The sequence below is a fragment of the Branchiostoma floridae genome, chromosome 5 (genome assembly GCF_000003815.2).
Source record: "Branchiostoma floridae strain S238N-H82 chromosome 5, Bfl_VNyyK, whole genome shotgun sequence".
NCBI lineage: Eukaryota > Metazoa > Chordata > Leptocardii > Amphioxiformes > Branchiostomatidae > Branchiostoma > Branchiostoma floridae.
The window spans coordinates 27,837,734-27,855,944 of NC_049983.1; the positions used below are offsets into that span (position 1 = coordinate 27,837,734).

Here is an 18,211-nt window from a genome sequence, read left to right on the forward strand (position 1 = left end):
ATCTGTATATAACACAACTTGTAATCAGTCTGCTTAGACTCGTGTGTGCGCTCATCAGCAACTATTATACACTTCTGGTGAGTGACTGTGTGTGTCTATAATTACTACACACTTCTGGTGAGTGACTGTGTGTGTCTATAACTACTACACACTACTGGCGAGTGACTGTGTGTGTCTATATAGCCTGACTCCTGTGGAGTGACTGTAACTGTATAGCCAAAACTACACACTACTGGTGAGTATCCCTCTGTTTCTGTATCAACATTTTCGGTGTAACACACCAGCTTCTGTATTCTGTATCTACCCTTTGAAGTAACTGTTGCATCCCAGATGTGCTCTATCACAGATGTGCTTTGGAGCACATTTAGGATATCCAGAACAAGTCGCAGGCAAAATAGCCTGTTCTGGATATCCAGAAAGTACTCCGATCGGGGCGCATCTGGATAAGCTGACTTGTTTATCCAGAACGTGCACTTGGGGTAGGGCAGCGGTCACTTCCAGTTAGAAGATAGAAGATTGCATATGTTTACACCAAATGCACTAATGAGAGCCACAGACTTTTCTATCAACACCAACAAATTTGTGGTGCTGTCAATCACCGTGATTGACGGCGCCAGAGGAGCACGTTTTGGATATCCTGAATGCGTTCTGATCAGAGCGCAGCTGGGATGGAGCGCGTCTTGGATGGGTCAATAACTCTAGGTTTCTAACTTAGGCCTATCTTATTACCTAGATGTCTAACCTTTATTAATAACCATTATTGGTAACCATAGGTTTGTTGTTTATGTTTTTGTTTATCTCCAGATGACAGAGTGCGAGATTTTCCTGTCACTATTAGTGAAGTTCCTCGATGCAGACAAGCCCAGCTGGCAGAGGGTTTTAGCTGTGGAAGTTTTACACAAAATCTGTGTTCAGCCAAATATGTTAAGGTAAGGAAAAGTCATGCTAACATTATCACAGGAAAACCAATTCATGTATTCAGTAGTACAAAAAGAATGTAGTAATATAACATTGACTATCATATTTCCACCAGGTGCCATAATACCGCCACCTTAGATAAACGTTAGACTAAATATAGAGGTCTTCCCAAGATTGTCTTGAACACTGAATGTTAAATATCCTAAATGTAACACAATTCAGATATTTAGGTGTTGAAGACAATCTTGAGAAGGCCTCTACAACATTTTTTGAGGTGGCGGTATTATGGCACCTGGTGGAATTATGTGAATGTATGTTAGAAGTATCCAGTATTTGATTACACTGCTGAGGGGGTCCCTGTGTGCATGTAAAATCTGTGTGTACAGTCAAAATTGTTCAGGTTAATAAACAGTGCTGTTATGGTGATGAGAGGCCACAGGGTTGATTCGTGGTGCGCCCCTGGCTAGGCATTTTGTTCTTTACATATGTATCAACTTTTCTCAATCCTTGAACCTTGAACGTGGACATCAGGGATATCACGGGTCACAATGGATTCTTCTTCAATCCACCCAGGTGTAAAAAGGCAAACCTGACTTTGGAAACAACAGTCAACAGTCGAAAGACCATTTCCAAGTTTTATCCTGTCACTTGAGTAACTCTTACCCTGCATCAGCGTTCCCGCCAGGTTCTTGAAAGTATGCGTCCAAATATTTGGGAGGGGCGTAATAAGCGCCGGAGGCGTGAGACGAGCGCCGCAGGCGCTCGCATTCTAGGGGGGTCCGGGGGCATGCTCCCCCGGAAAAATTTGGATTTTAAAACCCTCTAGAACACAATTTCCTGCAATTTGAGAGGATAATAATGCACTTGAGATCGGATGTCGGTTTCCTCTTTTACTCCCATTTTCAGTTATCGACGACCACCCTCTTCATCAAAATACGTTATATTAAAAAACTATAAGCACAGGGAATCAGCCTTCCGTGATCTGGCCCGGGTATTATTTGTCCAGACATGTCTATTTGAAAATTGTGGATTTTTGATGCTTCGAAACAGGGCTCTAGCCAGTTCGTCAGCCCATGGAAAAATTCTGCCAATTTTTTTCCGTCATTGAATAAAAAAATGTCTACCTCGTGCGATCGATGTTGCGCCCTCCCGCATCAAATAGTTTTCCGAGACGATAAAATAACGGCGCAATCACACTTTGTATTTTTTTCTATTTTACTCAGATTTTTCGAATCGGCGGGGTTTTACAAGGCCTTGCCGTCATTTTCCACGAGCGTGCGTTTGTTTCCTGCGACCTCAGGTAACCCCGTTTTCGGCGTGAAATCTTTGGCTGGGTTTCTTTTTAAATAGATCAAGAACGTTATACATTACTCGAAGGAGGACGATCTGCTGCCTCTTTGGCAGTGATCAGTGACGGTGTAGCCTTAAAGCAGTAGCCAGAAAGACGTCCCAACGTGCTGGGCGCTGCGATCGACCGTCCGTCTGGGGAGGGGGGCTTGCCGCGCCATGTGCCACGGAGGCCAACGCTAGTGCACATAGTACAGCCGACTCGATCGACGCTTGACAACAATATTGCGGCCCCTTTTCTGCCGCAAATTTTGCCTTTTTGAAACAAAAGAAATTTTGTAAATAAGAAATAAATGTCTAGTTTTGGATTCTTCACTTATTTACCGCGCACCGTTTTTTTTTTTTTTAACTTGGATAAATGGGGAAACTTTAATAGTAAATTGTTAGCAGCTAGGGAAGAAACTCAAGTTGCCAGACGACACGGGCGGCTACCAACGTCACGTGCGCTAATACTCGGTAACTTTTGTTTTTTTCCCGGTGACCAATGACAGAGTGTAACATTACATTAATCAAACGCTGATTGGTTATCAAGATGATTGGATTTGGACCTGGTGGCCAATCTAGACTGCTTGGCACCGGCGGTATGTTGTCAAAGATACCGACTGCCAATCAACTGCCCACAGTGTGAGAACTTTTGTTGGGATGTGCAGCACCCGCGCAGAGCAGTTTGTTATCACCCACAAATCTTTAACAAATACGTAAAAATGAGGACAAGTTAGTATCATGTTAATATCAGAATATAAAATCTGCATAAGATTTCTTCGAGTGTTAAAGAATGTTGACTGTCAGATGTATTTCACGGACTGCAAAAAATTACATTGCGCAACGGACGGCTCAGACTGGCGCGTGGCAGGGTGTGTCGCACATGGGCCCGCTAGTTGTAAAACGTGCCGCGCTCCGCCCCAAGCCCAGACTACTGGGATGACCGGAAAGTGAAGAATTCGAAGTATAAATTGTAAAGGTAGGATTCCTTCGTATAAAGACAGATTTTTTTAAAGATTCCAGATACATTTTGTACACTGGTGGTACGGGTCAGCCTTTCTTTCAGATTTTTTTATGGACGCATTCAGCTGAGCCGAATGCGTCTTTCCAGAAAAAAATGCGTCCAAAGACGTAAAGACGTATGCCTGGCGGGAACGCTGCCCTGCATACAATAATAATACTTTGACTGTTACCTATTCCCTCCCTCCCTGTCCCAGATGTTTTTGCCAAAGTTACGACATGAAGCAACACTCCACGAAAGTCTTCCGTGACCTGAACGCAGCCGTCGGCTCCTACATCCAGACCCTGTTCCTCCTGGCACCCTCCAGCTCTGCTGGCTCCGGGGGCAGCCAATCAGGTGAGACTTCAGTGGTCATGTGATAACTATGTAGCCAATCAAGTGAGACTAAACAGGTCATGTGGTAACCCTGCAGCCAATCAGGCGAGAGCTGATTAGTCACACAGTAACACTACAAGCGAGACTTCATTGGTCATACAGTAACACTGTAGCCAATCAGGTGAGACTTTAGCAGTCCTGCTGTAACACTGTAGCCAATCAGGTGAGACTAAAATGGTCATACTGTAACACTGCAGCCAATCAGTTGAAAGCGGACAGGTCACATGGTAACCCTGCAGCCAATCAGGTGACACTTGATCATTCATAATTGGTAATTCACACTGCAGCTAATCAAATTGGAGTTAACAGGTCATACTGTTACACTGCACACTGCAGCCAATCAGATAACACTCCGGTTAGACTTCATTGGTCATATGGTAACACTAATCTACTGTGTTTGTTGAAGGACATTGACTGGAAAGTAATAACAACAACGATTTGAAATTTAGTGGATATTGATCAAAGCCTTCATACTGCATATTTGTGGCCCAAAATATTTAGTTGTGCACATTATTTTTGGATTGGCCAAGAAGATATTGATCACATCTTGTACTACATGTATATTCTATGATGACTGTACAAATAAAACAATGTTGTTGGTTGCTTTACAAATTTGTGACTCTCTTCTCCGCAGGTTCCCAGGGGAACAGCAATGACAGCACCCCCCCTGCAGTTCTGGGGGGTCTGCCCGTGGCAGGGGGCACCACCCCCCCTCCAGCGTTTGAGTACAGGGGGATGTGGATCCCCCTTCTGTTCCATGCCAGCGCGGGGGTGGCCAAACCAACATTGTAAGTAACTGTAGTCTGTAATGTCAAATGTTTGTTTAGTGACTTGTAGTGCCTAGTGATATATATATGGTAGCAAATTTCCCTGCTGTTTCAGTAGCAAGGTGTATCTTTACAGGGAGGGGTTGCTAGCCCTTGGCCTAATGTAAAATGTCCATGTGATTAAAAAGCGAAAATGGTCTGAAACCAGTTCAGCTCACTGAAGAGCTAATCTTCCACTGGTCGTGACACAGAAAAAAGAGGTTATGCACAATATTTACAGGTTCTTTGTACCGGGGAAATTCCCCTATACTAGCTCTTTTTATAAAGTATAATGGAAGGTGGACCACAGCTGCCATTAGAAGGACTGAAACCATTTCCAGTAGCGTGCATGTTGGGTGAGTAACACACCTGGGATTCAAACCCAGGGCCTCTTGGTCAATGGGCAGGATTGCTTAACACTGCACTATGCATGCTCCTTTGTGTGCAGTAGAGAAAAAAAATTAACATTTAGATCGACTTACTGTATACTGTTTGTGAACAGAGATGAATTAATCCCAATTTGTTGGCTCTGTAGTGAGGTTAACTGGAGCAGGTTTGGATCACTCTCTAAAGAAATCTTACGACTTCAGAAGTTTTTGAAATGATAGACCCGCAACAATTTTGTCTCGTATTATCACGCGCTCCGTCAGTTTAGTTGTATTAGCACACCTATATCTTGGCGAAGTGGATTAACGAGTAGACTTTTTACTAATGATCTCGGGTTCAAATCCAAGTTGGTGTACTTTCTTTTTTTTCGATAATATTTCACTATTTATCACTTATACGATCGTTCATATTGAAATTTTGCTTTCATAAGGGTTTGCTTCTTGTGTTCATTTCATAATAACCTTCTTGATACTATCTATTTGCGCTATTACAGTGTGTATTTATTGAAATATATTGGAGTGATATATGGTAGTTTATTGGTGAAACATTACCGATCTGGCGGTGTGGTTTACAAACATGTATTTGCAACTCGTCTGTGAAAAGGAAACAAATGAAAGAGAGACCTTGCAGACAATCCTAGTTAAATGGGCACAATGTACAGTCTTCATACATACCTTGGAGTGGTATTTCGAAAATTGAACGTAAAAGAATCATGGTATGCAGTTCTAACTCAGTACAAGTAAGAATGTGGCTCTATTGCATTAGAAAATATAACGTTCGACTCCAAATAACTAGCAAACTATTGAAAAAAAAGGGTCGACGAAAAATCGTTAATCAACAGACAATTGGTGTGAAGTATTCATCCCTGTCCCTCGCGTGTCACTAGACCAGTACGTGGTAATTGGGTACTTTGCATGTGAAGAGGTTGTGTCCTCGCTAGAAATTTACTGGTTGTGTTTTAGTAACGAGAACCCCCCCCCCCCCCCAGTCTTGAGATGCTGGATAAGACGGACCCTCCAGCGATCCCTGAGGGGTACGGCCTGTCGGTGGCGTTCACCTGCCTGCTGGACTGTGTGCGCAGCATCAGTACCATCATCTCCTCAATCCTAATCACTTTCACTACTTTCTCCTTCCCCCCCCCCCCCCCAGGTTTGAAAAGGGGGATAAAAAGGACCCCCCTGGCATCCCCGGGGGGACGGGCTGGCGGGGGGGTTTGCCTGCCTTCTGGACCGTTTTCGCAACATCATTACCATCATCTCCCCCCTCCCAAAAACTTTTACGTTTTTTAACCCCAACCCCCCCCCCCTCAATTTGGAAATCCTGAAAAAACCGCCCCCCTTGCAATTTCCGGGGGGGAACGCCTTTTTTTGGCCCTTCCCCTTCTTGCTGGACATTGTGGAGAGGATCCTTTTTGATAATCTTCTCTCTCCTTAAAACTTTTTCGTTATCCTCCCCCCACTGTTGGGAGAAAGGAGTAAAATACTCCCCCAGCCAATCATGAGGGAAAAATGTGGGACTTTTTTTACATCTTCGATATGCCAGTTTTATGATGGAAATGTGTATAATGGTGATATAGGTACATACATGCATGATGATAATTTCATGTTAGCTTGGTTCAGGGCCTGTCTTTTAATGATGACCTACTTCTGTGTTTTCCAGCCGACCAGCAGCTGTGTGAAACCTTAGCCACCTCCTCATGGACCAGTGTGCTGGCTGCCCTGTCCCTGCTGCTGGACTCCAGGTCAGTCCCTAACCTTTCGACTCTAACCCTTAACCTCTAATCCCCACCACCTCCTCATGGACCAGTGTGCTGGCTGCCCTGTCCCTGCTGCTGGACTCCAGGTCAGTCCCTAACCTTTCGACTCTAACCCTTAACCTCTAATCCCCACCACCTCCTCATGGACCAGTGTGCTGGCTGCCCTGTCCCTGCTGCTGGACTCCAGGTCAGTCCCTAACCTTTCACCTCTAACCCTTAACCTCTAACCCCTACCACCTCCTCATGGACCAGTGTGCTGGCTGCCCTGTCCCTGCTGCTGGACTCCAGGTCAGTCCCTAACCGTTCACCTCTAACCCTTAACCTCTAACCCCACCACCTCATGGACCAGTGTGCTGGCTGCCCTGTCCCTGCTGCTGGACTCCAGGTCAGTCCCTAACCTTTCACCACTAACCCTTAACCTCTAACCCCACCACCTCCTCATGGACCAGCGTGCTGGCTGCCCTGTCCCTGCTTCTGGACTCCAGGTCAGTCCCTAAACTTTCACCTCTTACACCTTACCTCTAGTAGGCTCTACCCTACCACCCCCTCATGGACCAGCTGCCCTGTCCCTGCTAATGACCTCTGATCTCTGACCCTTACATGTAAACTCTAATTTTTGCTGTGTTCCCCACTAGTAAGAATGAGGGTGCGACTCAGTATGGGTCAGTCATATCCCACCAACTTCTGATCTTTGACCCTTAGCCTCTAACCCTTGCTCTGTTCCCCACCTGTATGGATAAGAGTGTAAACCAGTCTCAGTCAGCCATCTGGGTCAGTCATATCCCTCTGACCTCTGACCCTTAACCCTTGCCATATGTCGTTGTTGACTAGTGTATGTGGCCATTTTCTGTACTATCTGTAGCAGGGGTGAAGTCTGTTGTTTCTTATTGCCCTGTTCTTGCCTTCCCCACCACTATGGATGAGAGTATGACCCAGTCTGGGTCAGTCATTTCTCGCTAACCTCTGACCTCTAACCCTTGCCCTGTTCCCCACCAGTATGGATGAGAGCGCGACCCAGTCCATCCTGCTGGCCATCCAGACGTTTGCGTCGATCTGCGGCCAGCTTGGCCTGAACGTGCCGCGGGACGCGTTCGTCACGACGCTGTGTAAAGCCTGCCTCCCGCCCCACTACGCCCTGACCATCCTCAACACGCCCGGGCTGGCCGCCGTGTCAAAGGAGAGAGGTACGGGTTGGTTTCAGGCTGGGAAATCACCTGAATATGAATGTGAATCTGTATCTGCATCTGTATCTATATAGCCGGTATAACCGCCCTTCAGGGTAACACACCAGCTTCGCAGGCACGCGGCGTGGCAGCAGCTGGTAATATTACACTGAAGGACCCGTCACAACTTACGTTTGCACATCTATCTGCAAGCGTTCTTTGAAACTATCCAGGTGAATGCGGTTCTTTGATTTGAGTTTGAATGCAGGTAAAATGTGAGCTGTGTAGTTGTTCCTAATATGTACCTGCTTGGAGGCTGCACCTTACCTGATACATGCACTGGCCCATGTGCTGGGTTTTAAAGAGGATGTAGATTATGTAGAGATCATGTATGGGTTTGATCAGGATTGGGACTACCACCTGCATATGCAGGTAAGTATAGGCTGGCACTGTTCTAGTATAGTTGTCTGCCTGTAACAGCCCTATGGTAGGCATAGAGGCACATTATCTGTTTGTTGATCTGTGGTAGCTACCATATATATAGTATATACATTGTAAGATGCTGACCAAACTATGAATGGTATCCAGTATCTTGTACAGCCCCTAGAATCTCTGCAGGTACTGTAAGAGTTGTTTTGCACTGTTCTACAGGGCTGATGCGCATGTCAAGTAAGGACTCGTCCAGTCAGCACGTCCACAACAGCACCATGGGCGACCAGGTCGTCGCCGTGGGAACATCACTCCCGACCACGTCATCATCATCCTCCGCACAGGTTATGGTCAGTATTTGTGCTGCTACTTCAACTCTGTTCCTTGTTTCTCAGACTAATCTGTGCTAAAAATGTTGATTGTCAAACAATAGTTTCTATTGTAAGGATTGTTACCGTTGGTCCTCACCATTCAGACTCAAAGTTTCAGCATATCCTGCAACAGTTTTGTAATCAGTCATCATCATCATCATCATCATACATGTACATTGTATGTTGTCTTGCCAGCACTGTCATCACAGTAGTAGGGGATCAGATGCATGCACCATTCAATATCTCAGACATTTGGAGTATCCTATTACAGTTTATGGTCTCTCACCACAGTTTCAGGGTGACCTATAGTTAACCCTTGTTTTTTCCCATCTCCAGCTGACAGTGAAGAACATCCAGTGCATGCGGTCTCTGCTGGACATGGCGCACTGCCACGGGCCCATCCTGGGGACGGCCTGGCACCTGGTGCTCACCACACTACAGGTCAGCTGGTTTCCTTAACCTTTAACCCCTGAACCCTGACCCTGGGGACGGCCTGGCACTTGGTGCTCACCACGCTACAGGTCAGCTGCTTTCCTTAGACTTACCCCTGACCCTGACCTAACCCCTGAACCCTCACCCTGGGGACCGCCTGGCACCTGGTTCTCACTACGCTACAGGTCAGCTGGTTTCCTTAAACTTTAACCCCTGACCCCTGGGGACCGCCTGGCACCTTGTGCTCACCACGCTACAGGTCAGCTGCTTCCTCCTTAAACTTTAACCCCTGACCCTGACCTAAACCCTAACCCCTGGGGACCCTGCCTGGCACCTGGTGCTAACTACACTACAGGTCAGCTGGTTTCCTTAAACTTAACCCTGACCCCTGACCTAACCCCTGACCCCTGGGGACCGCCTGGCACCTGGTGCTCACTACACTACAGGTCAGCTGTTTTCCTTTACCTGACCCTGAACTTTCATTTTATTTTATTTCATTTTAACTTTACCCTGACCCCTGACTCCTGAGGACCGCCTGGTGCTCACTACTCTACAGGTCAGCTGTTTCCTTCATCCTGACCTTGACCTTACTCCTAACCCTGACCTTACCCTTGACCCCTGGGGACGGGGACAGCCTGCTACTACAGTACAGCTGGTTTCTAACTGAATGTGTTGACCCTGTACAAAGGCACCTTTTCTAGCAAAAGGCTACTTCAGCAGGTTATAAGAATGTAATGTTATTACTTCCCTTCAGAATCTTTGTTTTTATAATGATTCCTTGTTTCTGGTACCCTCATATAAGCATTATGTGTCACTGTGTTTTCCCACTGCAGCACCTAGTGTGGGTTCTTGGTCTGAAGCCGGCAGCAGGAGGCTCTCTAAAGGCCAGCACAACAGACGCTCCTAATGCGGTAAGTGCCTAACTGCTACATGTCAAATCGTAAAAAATTAGTATCTTCATGTATAGCTTGTTTTTCAGACTGCATTCAGTTTTCGTCATTATGGTAAGTGGTATAAATTTCCTGGCACGACCAATTGCTCACTTTTTGTTTTTCCCCCAGGTCCTGACCACGACAGTCCTGACAGACTTACCTGTTCTGTCCAACATGCTGTCCCGTTTGTTTGAGAGTTCTCAGTAAGTAACAATCAGATAGTCTACCTCAGTGTACTGTTTGTAATAGAGGTCATGTAACATTGGCTATTGCTTTGTGCAAAGTTTCTAAAATTTCTATATAGTAAGCAGCGACCGTATAGTCAAGTTCATTGTGTAGTTTGTAGTTTGTAGTAATGTTTTATAAAGATTTCCTTCGCATTTCAACTAGAAAGAAATATATTTCTACCTATATTTGTATCAGACAAGGTTGACTGAAAGTTGACTCGCTTGTGCAAAGTTTTGTTTTCTATATATCATGTAGTGTTCTCAGGCATAATTTGAAGTAAAAGACACTTTTGTATGTCTCGTAACAATGAAGGCCAAACTACATGAAGATTCAATTGTTTACTGTGTCTTAATGTTTCTTCTCTTGCAGATATCTAGATGAAGTTGCAATCCACCATCTTATAGACGCTTTAAGTAAGCTTTCTCAAGAAAGCATGGATGCTGCCTTAGCCAATAGGGTTGGTACACTTCCTTGCCTGCATGATTTAAAAGTCATGTTTCATTGAGTTGGAACAGACAATCAAAAAATTGAACAATTTTGTTACATTTCCTGTGTTTGTAACCCTCTGTTCATAGCTGAATATTTGTTTTATTCATTTAATCTTGTCATTCAAAGCGCATGTCACCCTCTGTATACATCCAGTATTTTTTTTATTGTCATACCTTTATTGTCCAGTTCAAAATACTTCTAGATTACTCTGACGTTTTAGATTTGAAGCAAGGAGCATTACTCAGATATCAACTTGAAGTGATTTTATATCTGTTTTTTATTCATATATTAGCTGTTAACATTGTAGCTGTACATAATTGTGCAAGGTTGCCAACTGTATCCCTTTTAGGAATTACATTTTATAAATTTTGGATTCTTAAGACTTACTGAAGACGTCTTGTGTTGCAGGAGCCTTCGCTATTTCCGGTTGCTAAGCTACTGGAGACGGGGCTGGTTAACCTGAACCGGGCAGAGATCCTCTGGAGACCGGTCACTGCGCATCTCTTAGAGGTAAAGCAAGGGCATCTCTTTCACATAGCAAACATGTTACAACCATAGAACAGGGACGTTCTTTTCTATAGTAACTGTGTAAATAATTGTTTCAGGTCTCACATGATATATCTATAGTTCGCAACAGAACCAATTAGGATTTCCTTGATGAAAGTGACAGATGGTCACAGAAACATCGGTCTTTAATAACACATTTGGCCATTTACAAAGACCTTTGTTTATTTGTTTATTTGAATTCATCACACGGTGATTGGGAGGGCAAAACAGGTTCGAACAACCTTTACAAGTTGCCCTTCCTCACATAAAAAGGACACCAGTACATACAAATCAATAACATACAAGCAACAACATCAACACATACAATACAGGTCATAATACAGGTCATATATATATATGGAAAGCATAATCTGGGCAGCACTAAAACTATTGCCTAGCGCGGCCTCAAAGCCGCACATGAGCCACACCCACAAGAAGTCACTACTTTGCTCACTGATCATTCTTCATGAACGTACATTGACTTGAGTAAAAATTGGGACAATAGACCAGAATTTGATTAGAAGCCACATTCATTGTTACCCTTATTTACAGGGCCGACTTGTCGACTCACTCCATCCATTCAGAATGATGCCCGCCTTTTAAATAGTATGAAATGTCTTGTTTGATTCTTGCACTGTAACAGTTGAAGTAAGCATTTACAGAAAATGCTCATGCGATAGCTTGCTGTTGTGTTTGCAGGTATCCCAGCATGCCCATGGTCAGCTCCGTGACTGGGGCGCTGAAGCGATTACACAGCTGGTGAAGGCAGCACTTGCACACGACTACGAACCTCCGCTCAAGGACAACAAGGTGTGTGTGTGTGTGTGTGTGTGTGTGTAGGGGTGTGTGTGTAGGTGTGTGGTGTGTGTGGGGGGGGTCTCTGTGTGTGAGTGTGTGAGTCTGTGTGTGTGTGTGCGTGTGTGGTGTGTGTGTGTGTTGTTTGTGTGTCTCTGTGTGTGTGTGTGTGTGTAGGGTGTGAGTGTGTGTGTGTGTGTGTGTGTGTGTGTGTTTGTGTGTGTGAGTGTGTGTGCGTGTGGGTCTGTGTGTGTAGGATCTATGCAGTCTGTGTGTAGTGTGTAACCAGTATATTTTCCCCCTACAGAAGTTACAGGGCCTGCTGCTGACCCCCCTACAAGAGCTGTGCCAGAGCAGCCACGTGGACGTGTGTGTGTGTAGGTGTGTGTGTAGCATGTGTGTAGTGTCTGTAGGATATAACCAGTGTTTCTCCCCCTGTAGAAGTTACAGGGCCTGCTGCTGACCCCCCTACAAGAGCTGTGCCAGTCCAGCCATGTGGACGTGCGGCAGAAGCAGCTGGACTGTGTGCTGCAGGTCCTGCAGAACAACGGGGACAACCTGGGGCACGCCTGGCCTGTTATACTGGAGGTGCTGGGAGCTGCTACAGATCAGGGGTAGGTCAGGTCATAGGTCAGGTCAGGGGTCATTTAGGGTCATGCTGCAGGTCCTGCAGAACAATGGGGACAACCTGGGACATGCCTGGCCCGTCATACTGGAGGTGCTGGGAGCTGCCACAGATCATTGGTGGGTCAGGTCATAGGTCAGGTCGCGTCAGTTTGGTTCGTGCTGCCGCTTCTGCCGAACAACGGAGACAACCTGGGGCATGCCTGGCCTGTCATACTGGAGGTGCTGGGGGCTGCCACAGATCAGGGGTAGGACAGGTCATAGGTCAGGTTAGGGGCAAGTCAGGTCGGGGGTAGGTCAGGTCAGGGGTCAGTTTGGGTCGTGCAGGTAATACAAATAGAACAATGGGGACAACCTTGGGCATGCCTGGTCCGTAGGTCTAGTCGTAGGTCAGGTCATAGGTCATGTCGGGTAGGTCATAGGTCATCTCAGGATTAGGTCAGGTCATGGGTAAGTTTGGGCTGTGCAGCTCACACAGAACACTAGGAACAACCTGAGGCATGCCTGGGGTGATATTCTACACACTAACACAGCATTCAAGAAATAAAAATCTGTATCTAAGGTTAGCATTTAGGAATCCTGTACACATCTATACTGCTTATATTTAGTACAACCATTAGATTTGTAAGCTATAAAATATGAAAATGTATAAAGTTACCAGACTGATGCAGCTCAGATAGTACTTACAGAAGCTTGTGATGTATGCCACTGCAGGGAGGCGTTAATCCGGACAGCGTTCCAGAGCCTCCAGCTGGTGGTGACGGACTTCCTGCCCGCCATGCCGTCCGTCTGTCTGCAGGTGTGCATCACCGTGGCAACCAGGTTTGGCCTGCAGAAACGAGAACTCAACATCAGCCTCACCTCCATCGGCCTGTTGGTAAGGACCAATCACAGAGCTGTACAGGAGCTTGTAACGAAATTATGATCATCTTGTAATACTGTATGATTTATGATGGGCCAAGCAGATTGTATGTCACCAGTCTGGCATTTGAATGTCATACCTGTATTACTAAACGTCTACTGAAAAATACAACTTTCTGAACCCCACAAAATCCACTCACTGTAGAGAAAAGTGGGACACTTTGGCTTCCAAAAAGTAGCCAAACCCAAAAACTATATTGTATTCTGTAGCGGTTCTCTTTAAAATAGTCTCCTATTCAATTGACTGTTATCTTGCACTGGCTGTACACTTACAAATGAAGCCCTTCGATCCATTAATCAAAATCAGTGACTGAAAACTGTCTATTTCTCCAGTGGAACATCTCTGACTTCCTGTACCAGAATAAGGAGAAGATCCGGGCAGACTTGGAGCAAGACTATGAACAGCCCTCCACACCGACAGGTGGTAAGTTTTCAATCCTCTAGCACAAATGTTGTGCTGTTACTGTGTCAGGCCTTATGAATGTAAAGTATGGTTTGTGCCTAGTAGCACTAGTCCACTATGTTCTGCTGCCTGCATTCCCTGCAGCTGAAATCAGTCTTCAACTCTTTCCACTTTATCCTGTACATCTCAAGCTTCTTTAGTTCCCATAGTCCTAGCCCTCTGTCTGTGAGGTCTGCTGTCAGTGTGCTCAGCAGGTTTTTGTAAATTGTCAAACAGCCTGTGGTTGTGCCTGTATTCCCGCTGGATGTTTGTTGTTTACCTGTTTATGTGTATCGTTGCTATAGAGAAGTCGCTGCTGGGCCCGTCAGACAGCCTGTGGATGTGCCTGTACTCCCGGTTAGCGGACCTGTGTGTGGACAGTCGGCCTGCCGTCAGGAAGAGCGCCTGCCAGACACTGTTCTCCACCATCCAGGCCCATGGCACACAGCTGGAGGCAACCACCTGGGAGACTGTGCTGTGGCAGGTGTGCACATCACTTTCACTTTCTGTAACCCTAACCCAACCACCTGGGAGACTGTGCTGTGGCAGGTGTGCAAAGCACTTTCACTTTCTCATCCACCACACACTTTCACTTTCCTCATCCACCACCCACTTTCACTTTCCTCATCTACCACTCACTTTCACTTTCCTCATCCACCACTCACTTTCACTTTCCTCATCTACCACTCACTTTCACTTTCCTCATCCACCACTCACTTTCACTTTCCTCATCCACCACCCACTTTCACTTTCCTCATCCACCACCCACTTTCACTTTCCTCATCCACCACTCACTTTCACTTTCCTCATCTACCACTCACTTTCACTTTCCTCATCCACCGCTCACTTTCACTTTCCTCATCCACCACCCACTTTCACTTTCCTCATCTACCACTCACTTACACTTTCCTCATCCAACACAAACTTTCACTTTCCTCATCCACCACTCACTTTCACTTTCCTCATCTACCACTCACTTTCACTTTCCTCATCCACCACTCACTTTCACTTTCCTCATCCACCACTCACTTTCACTTTCCTCATCAATAACTCCTACCTGCCGTCCCCAGGTGTTGTTCCCCCTACTAGACCGCGTGAAGGCTGCGACAGGACAGGTGCAGAAAGAAGACGACAAGCAGTCCAGCACCAACACCAACATCCTCATCCACCACTCGCGGGACACCGCCGAGAAGCAGTGGGCCGAGACACGGGTTCTCACGCTCGCGGGCGTCGCCAGGGTCTTCTGTCACCGGCGCCACGCCCTCGCCAGGCTGGGTACGGACAGCTGTCAATCAAACTACTGTACTCGATTCTTTGATTTAGTTTAGAACTTGATGATATGCATCAAACGTCTCACCACACTTATCAAAAAGAGGCTCATCCTGGTGTGAGTGGATGATATGTTTCTATCTAGTATTGCACAGCTCGACTTTACAGTGCTAGTGCAAAACAAGAAAACGAACAATACCCCAGAACTGTTGGAGGGCCTAAAGGTATTGCACAGCATGGAATGCTCATAGAACTGTCTTTGCTGACTCTAGAACTACTGTGGAGTCAAGAGTCATTCTACAGTACAGAATCATTCCACTGTTCTAGCACTATTTCAGAGACTTTATTACCCTGAAAAATTACAGGTTTATATGATTGTGAGTGCGTGACCTTTGATTGATTGATTGATTGATTGATTGATTGATTGATTGATTGATTGATTGATTGATTGATTGCCCCAGACGGCTACCCCCGAGCCTGGGCCCTGCTCCTGGAGCATGTGGAGTCCGCTGCTCTCAGTCCGAGTTCCGAGGTTTCCGTGGCAGCGCTGCACAGCTTCCAGGAACTCCTGGTGGGAGACCACGCAGCCGTGGGAGACCAAACTTCAGTGGGAGACAAAACATCGGTGGGAGACCAGGTGCCCGATGGGGTCGGCAAGACAGACGGGTTGGAACAGGCTGTACAGGGTAGGACATCTTTATAGTATTACACTACTCAGAACAGGCTGTACAGGGTAGGACATCTTTATACACTTACTCAGAGACTTGTGATTTGAACAGACCAGAAGTTTAAGGTGCCAGGTAGTCTACACAATGTTGATGTAAATGGCCTTTTTATTTTTAACTCTCTACATAACCTTAGTGTGCTAATCAGCCTAGCCTGCAGAAGAAGCTTTGATTTGATTCTCTGACAAATTAGAGGACTTTTTTTGCACCACCACCGGCCACACTATCATGCTCCTACAAAATGTACCTGGTCAGGATACCCTGAGAGGGTTTGGACCAGTACCTATATAGAGAGAACATGCTGTAGGCTAAGATGCACTTGAGCTTCTTCTTATTTGTGGGAAAAGCAAACATAGCAAGTTTCATAATTATGTAGAAGCTGCAGTTGATACATCATCTAACTTGTTTCCTCCCTACTGTAGAATCTTCAGAAGACCAGGACCGCCTGTGGTCGAATGCCTGGCGTGTCTGGTACAGCATCTAACATGTTTCTCCTACTGTAGAATCTGCGGATGACCAGGACCGCCTGTGGTCGAACGCCTGGCGCGTCTGGTACAGCATCTAACATGTTTCTTCCTCCTGTAGAATCTGCAGAAGACCAGGACCGGCTGTGGTCGAACGCCTGGCGTGTCTGGTACAGCATCTAACATGTTTCCTCCTCCCGTAGAATCTGCGGATGACCAGAACCAAACACCTGGAGGGTCTGGTACTGTAAATAACGTGTTTCTTGCTTTTCTAATATCCATCTAATAGCTAAAAGTGGATCTGAATAAAGTCAATAAAGTCATCTAACATGTTTCCTCCTCCTGTAAAATCTGCGGAAGACCAGGACCACCTGTGGTCGAAGGCCTGGCGTGTCTGGTACAGCATCTAACATGTTTCTTCCTCCTGTAGAATCTGCCGATGACCAGGACCGCCTGTGGTCGAACGCCTGGCGTGTCTGGTGCAGCATCTAACATGTTTCCTCCTCCCGTAGAATCTGCAGAAGACCAGGACCAAACACCTGGAGGGTCTGGTACTGTAAATAGTGTGTTTCTTGCTTTTCTAATATCCATCTAACACGTTTCCTACTGTAGAATCTGCGGAAGACCAGGACCGGCTGTGGTCGAATGCCTGGCGTGTCTGGCACAGCATCTAACATGTTTCCTCCTCCTGTAGAATATGCAAAAGACCAGGACCGCCTGGTCAAACGCCTGGCGTGTCTGGTACAGCATCTAACATGTTTCTTCCTCCTGTAGAATCTGCAGAAGACCAGGGCCAGTTGTGGTCGAACGCCTGGCGTGTCTTGTACAGCATCTAACATGTTTCCTCCCGTAGAATCTGCGGATGACCAGAACCAAACACCTGGAGGGTCTGGTACTGTAAATAACGTGTTTCTTGCTTTTCTAATATCCATCTAACATGTTACCTCCTTCTGTAGAATCTGCGGAAGACCAGGACCGCCTGTGGTCGAACGCTTGGCGTGTCTGGTACAGCATCTAACATGTTTCCTCCTGTAGAATCTGCGGATGACCAGAACCAGCTGCAGTCGAATGCCAGTAGCGTCTGGTACTGTAAATAACGTGTTTCTTGCTTGTCTGGTACAGCATCTAACATGTTTCCTCCTCCTGTAGAATCTGCGGAAGACCAGGACCAAACACCTGGCGCGTCTGGTACAGCATCTAACATGTTTCCTCCTACTGCAGAGTCTGCAGAAGACCAGGACCGCCTGTGGTCGAACGCCTGGCGCATCTGGTACAGCATCTAACATGTTTCCTCCTTAATGTAGAATCTGCAGAAGACCAGGACCGGCTGTGGTCGAACGCCTGGCGCATCTGGTACTCCATCTAACATGTTTCCTCCTGTAGAATCTGCAGATGAACAGGACCAGCTGCAGTTGAATGCCAGTAGCGTCTGGTAAATAACGTATTTCTTGCTTTTCTAATGTGCATCTAACATGTTTCCTCCTTCTAGAATCTGCAGAAGACCAGGACAGGTTGTGGTCGAACGCCTGGCGCGTCTGGTACTCCATCGGAACCAGCTGCACGGTGCTGCCTCAGCCAGGCGAGCCTCCCATCGTCCCCTCCCAGCAGTTCCTGGCCACACTGGTCCAGATCTTCCCTCCGCTCTTCAACCACATCAGCAGCCGCTTCGTGGCCAGCGACCTCGACAAGTTCGCCAAGGTCAGTCATGGGCAACTTCCTGGTGATATTGAAAAGTTTATATATAATTGTAGATCCAATAAGAACATGTCTTTTTCTTGTATGTATCGTT

At 46.3% G+C, this 18,211-nt stretch overlaps 2 protein-coding genes across 3 annotated transcripts in view; one reads left to right on the plus strand and one right to left on the minus strand.

Annotated features, from left to right (window-relative positions):
- Positions 1-18,211, minus strand: part of LOC118416894 (neuronal pentraxin receptor-like) — a 626,618-nt gene that overhangs the window by 19,555 nt on the left and 588,852 nt on the right. The window lies entirely within an intron of this gene.
- LOC118416411 (protein MON2 homolog) overlaps positions 1-18,211 on the plus strand; it is a 42,963-nt gene that overhangs the window by 11,462 nt on the left and 13,290 nt on the right. Inside the window, 20 exon segments of the mRNA XM_035821508.1 lie at positions 805-929; positions 3,465-3,604; positions 4,278-4,431; positions 5,825-5,985; positions 6,496-6,577; positions 7,589-7,776; positions 8,407-8,534; positions 8,892-8,996; positions 9,821-9,898; positions 10,049-10,122; positions 10,517-10,604; positions 11,045-11,146; positions 11,882-11,992; positions 12,419-12,591; positions 13,316-13,478; positions 13,856-13,946; positions 14,270-14,448; positions 15,035-15,239; positions 15,695-15,919; positions 17,912-18,120. Of these exon segments, the coding sequence (XP_035677401.1) occupies positions 805-929; positions 3,465-3,604; positions 4,278-4,431; positions 5,825-5,985; positions 6,496-6,577; positions 7,589-7,776; positions 8,407-8,534; positions 8,892-8,996; positions 9,821-9,898; positions 10,049-10,122; positions 10,517-10,604; positions 11,045-11,146; positions 11,882-11,992; positions 12,419-12,591; positions 13,316-13,478; positions 13,856-13,946; positions 14,270-14,448; positions 15,035-15,239; positions 15,695-15,919; positions 17,912-18,120 (2,781 nt within the window).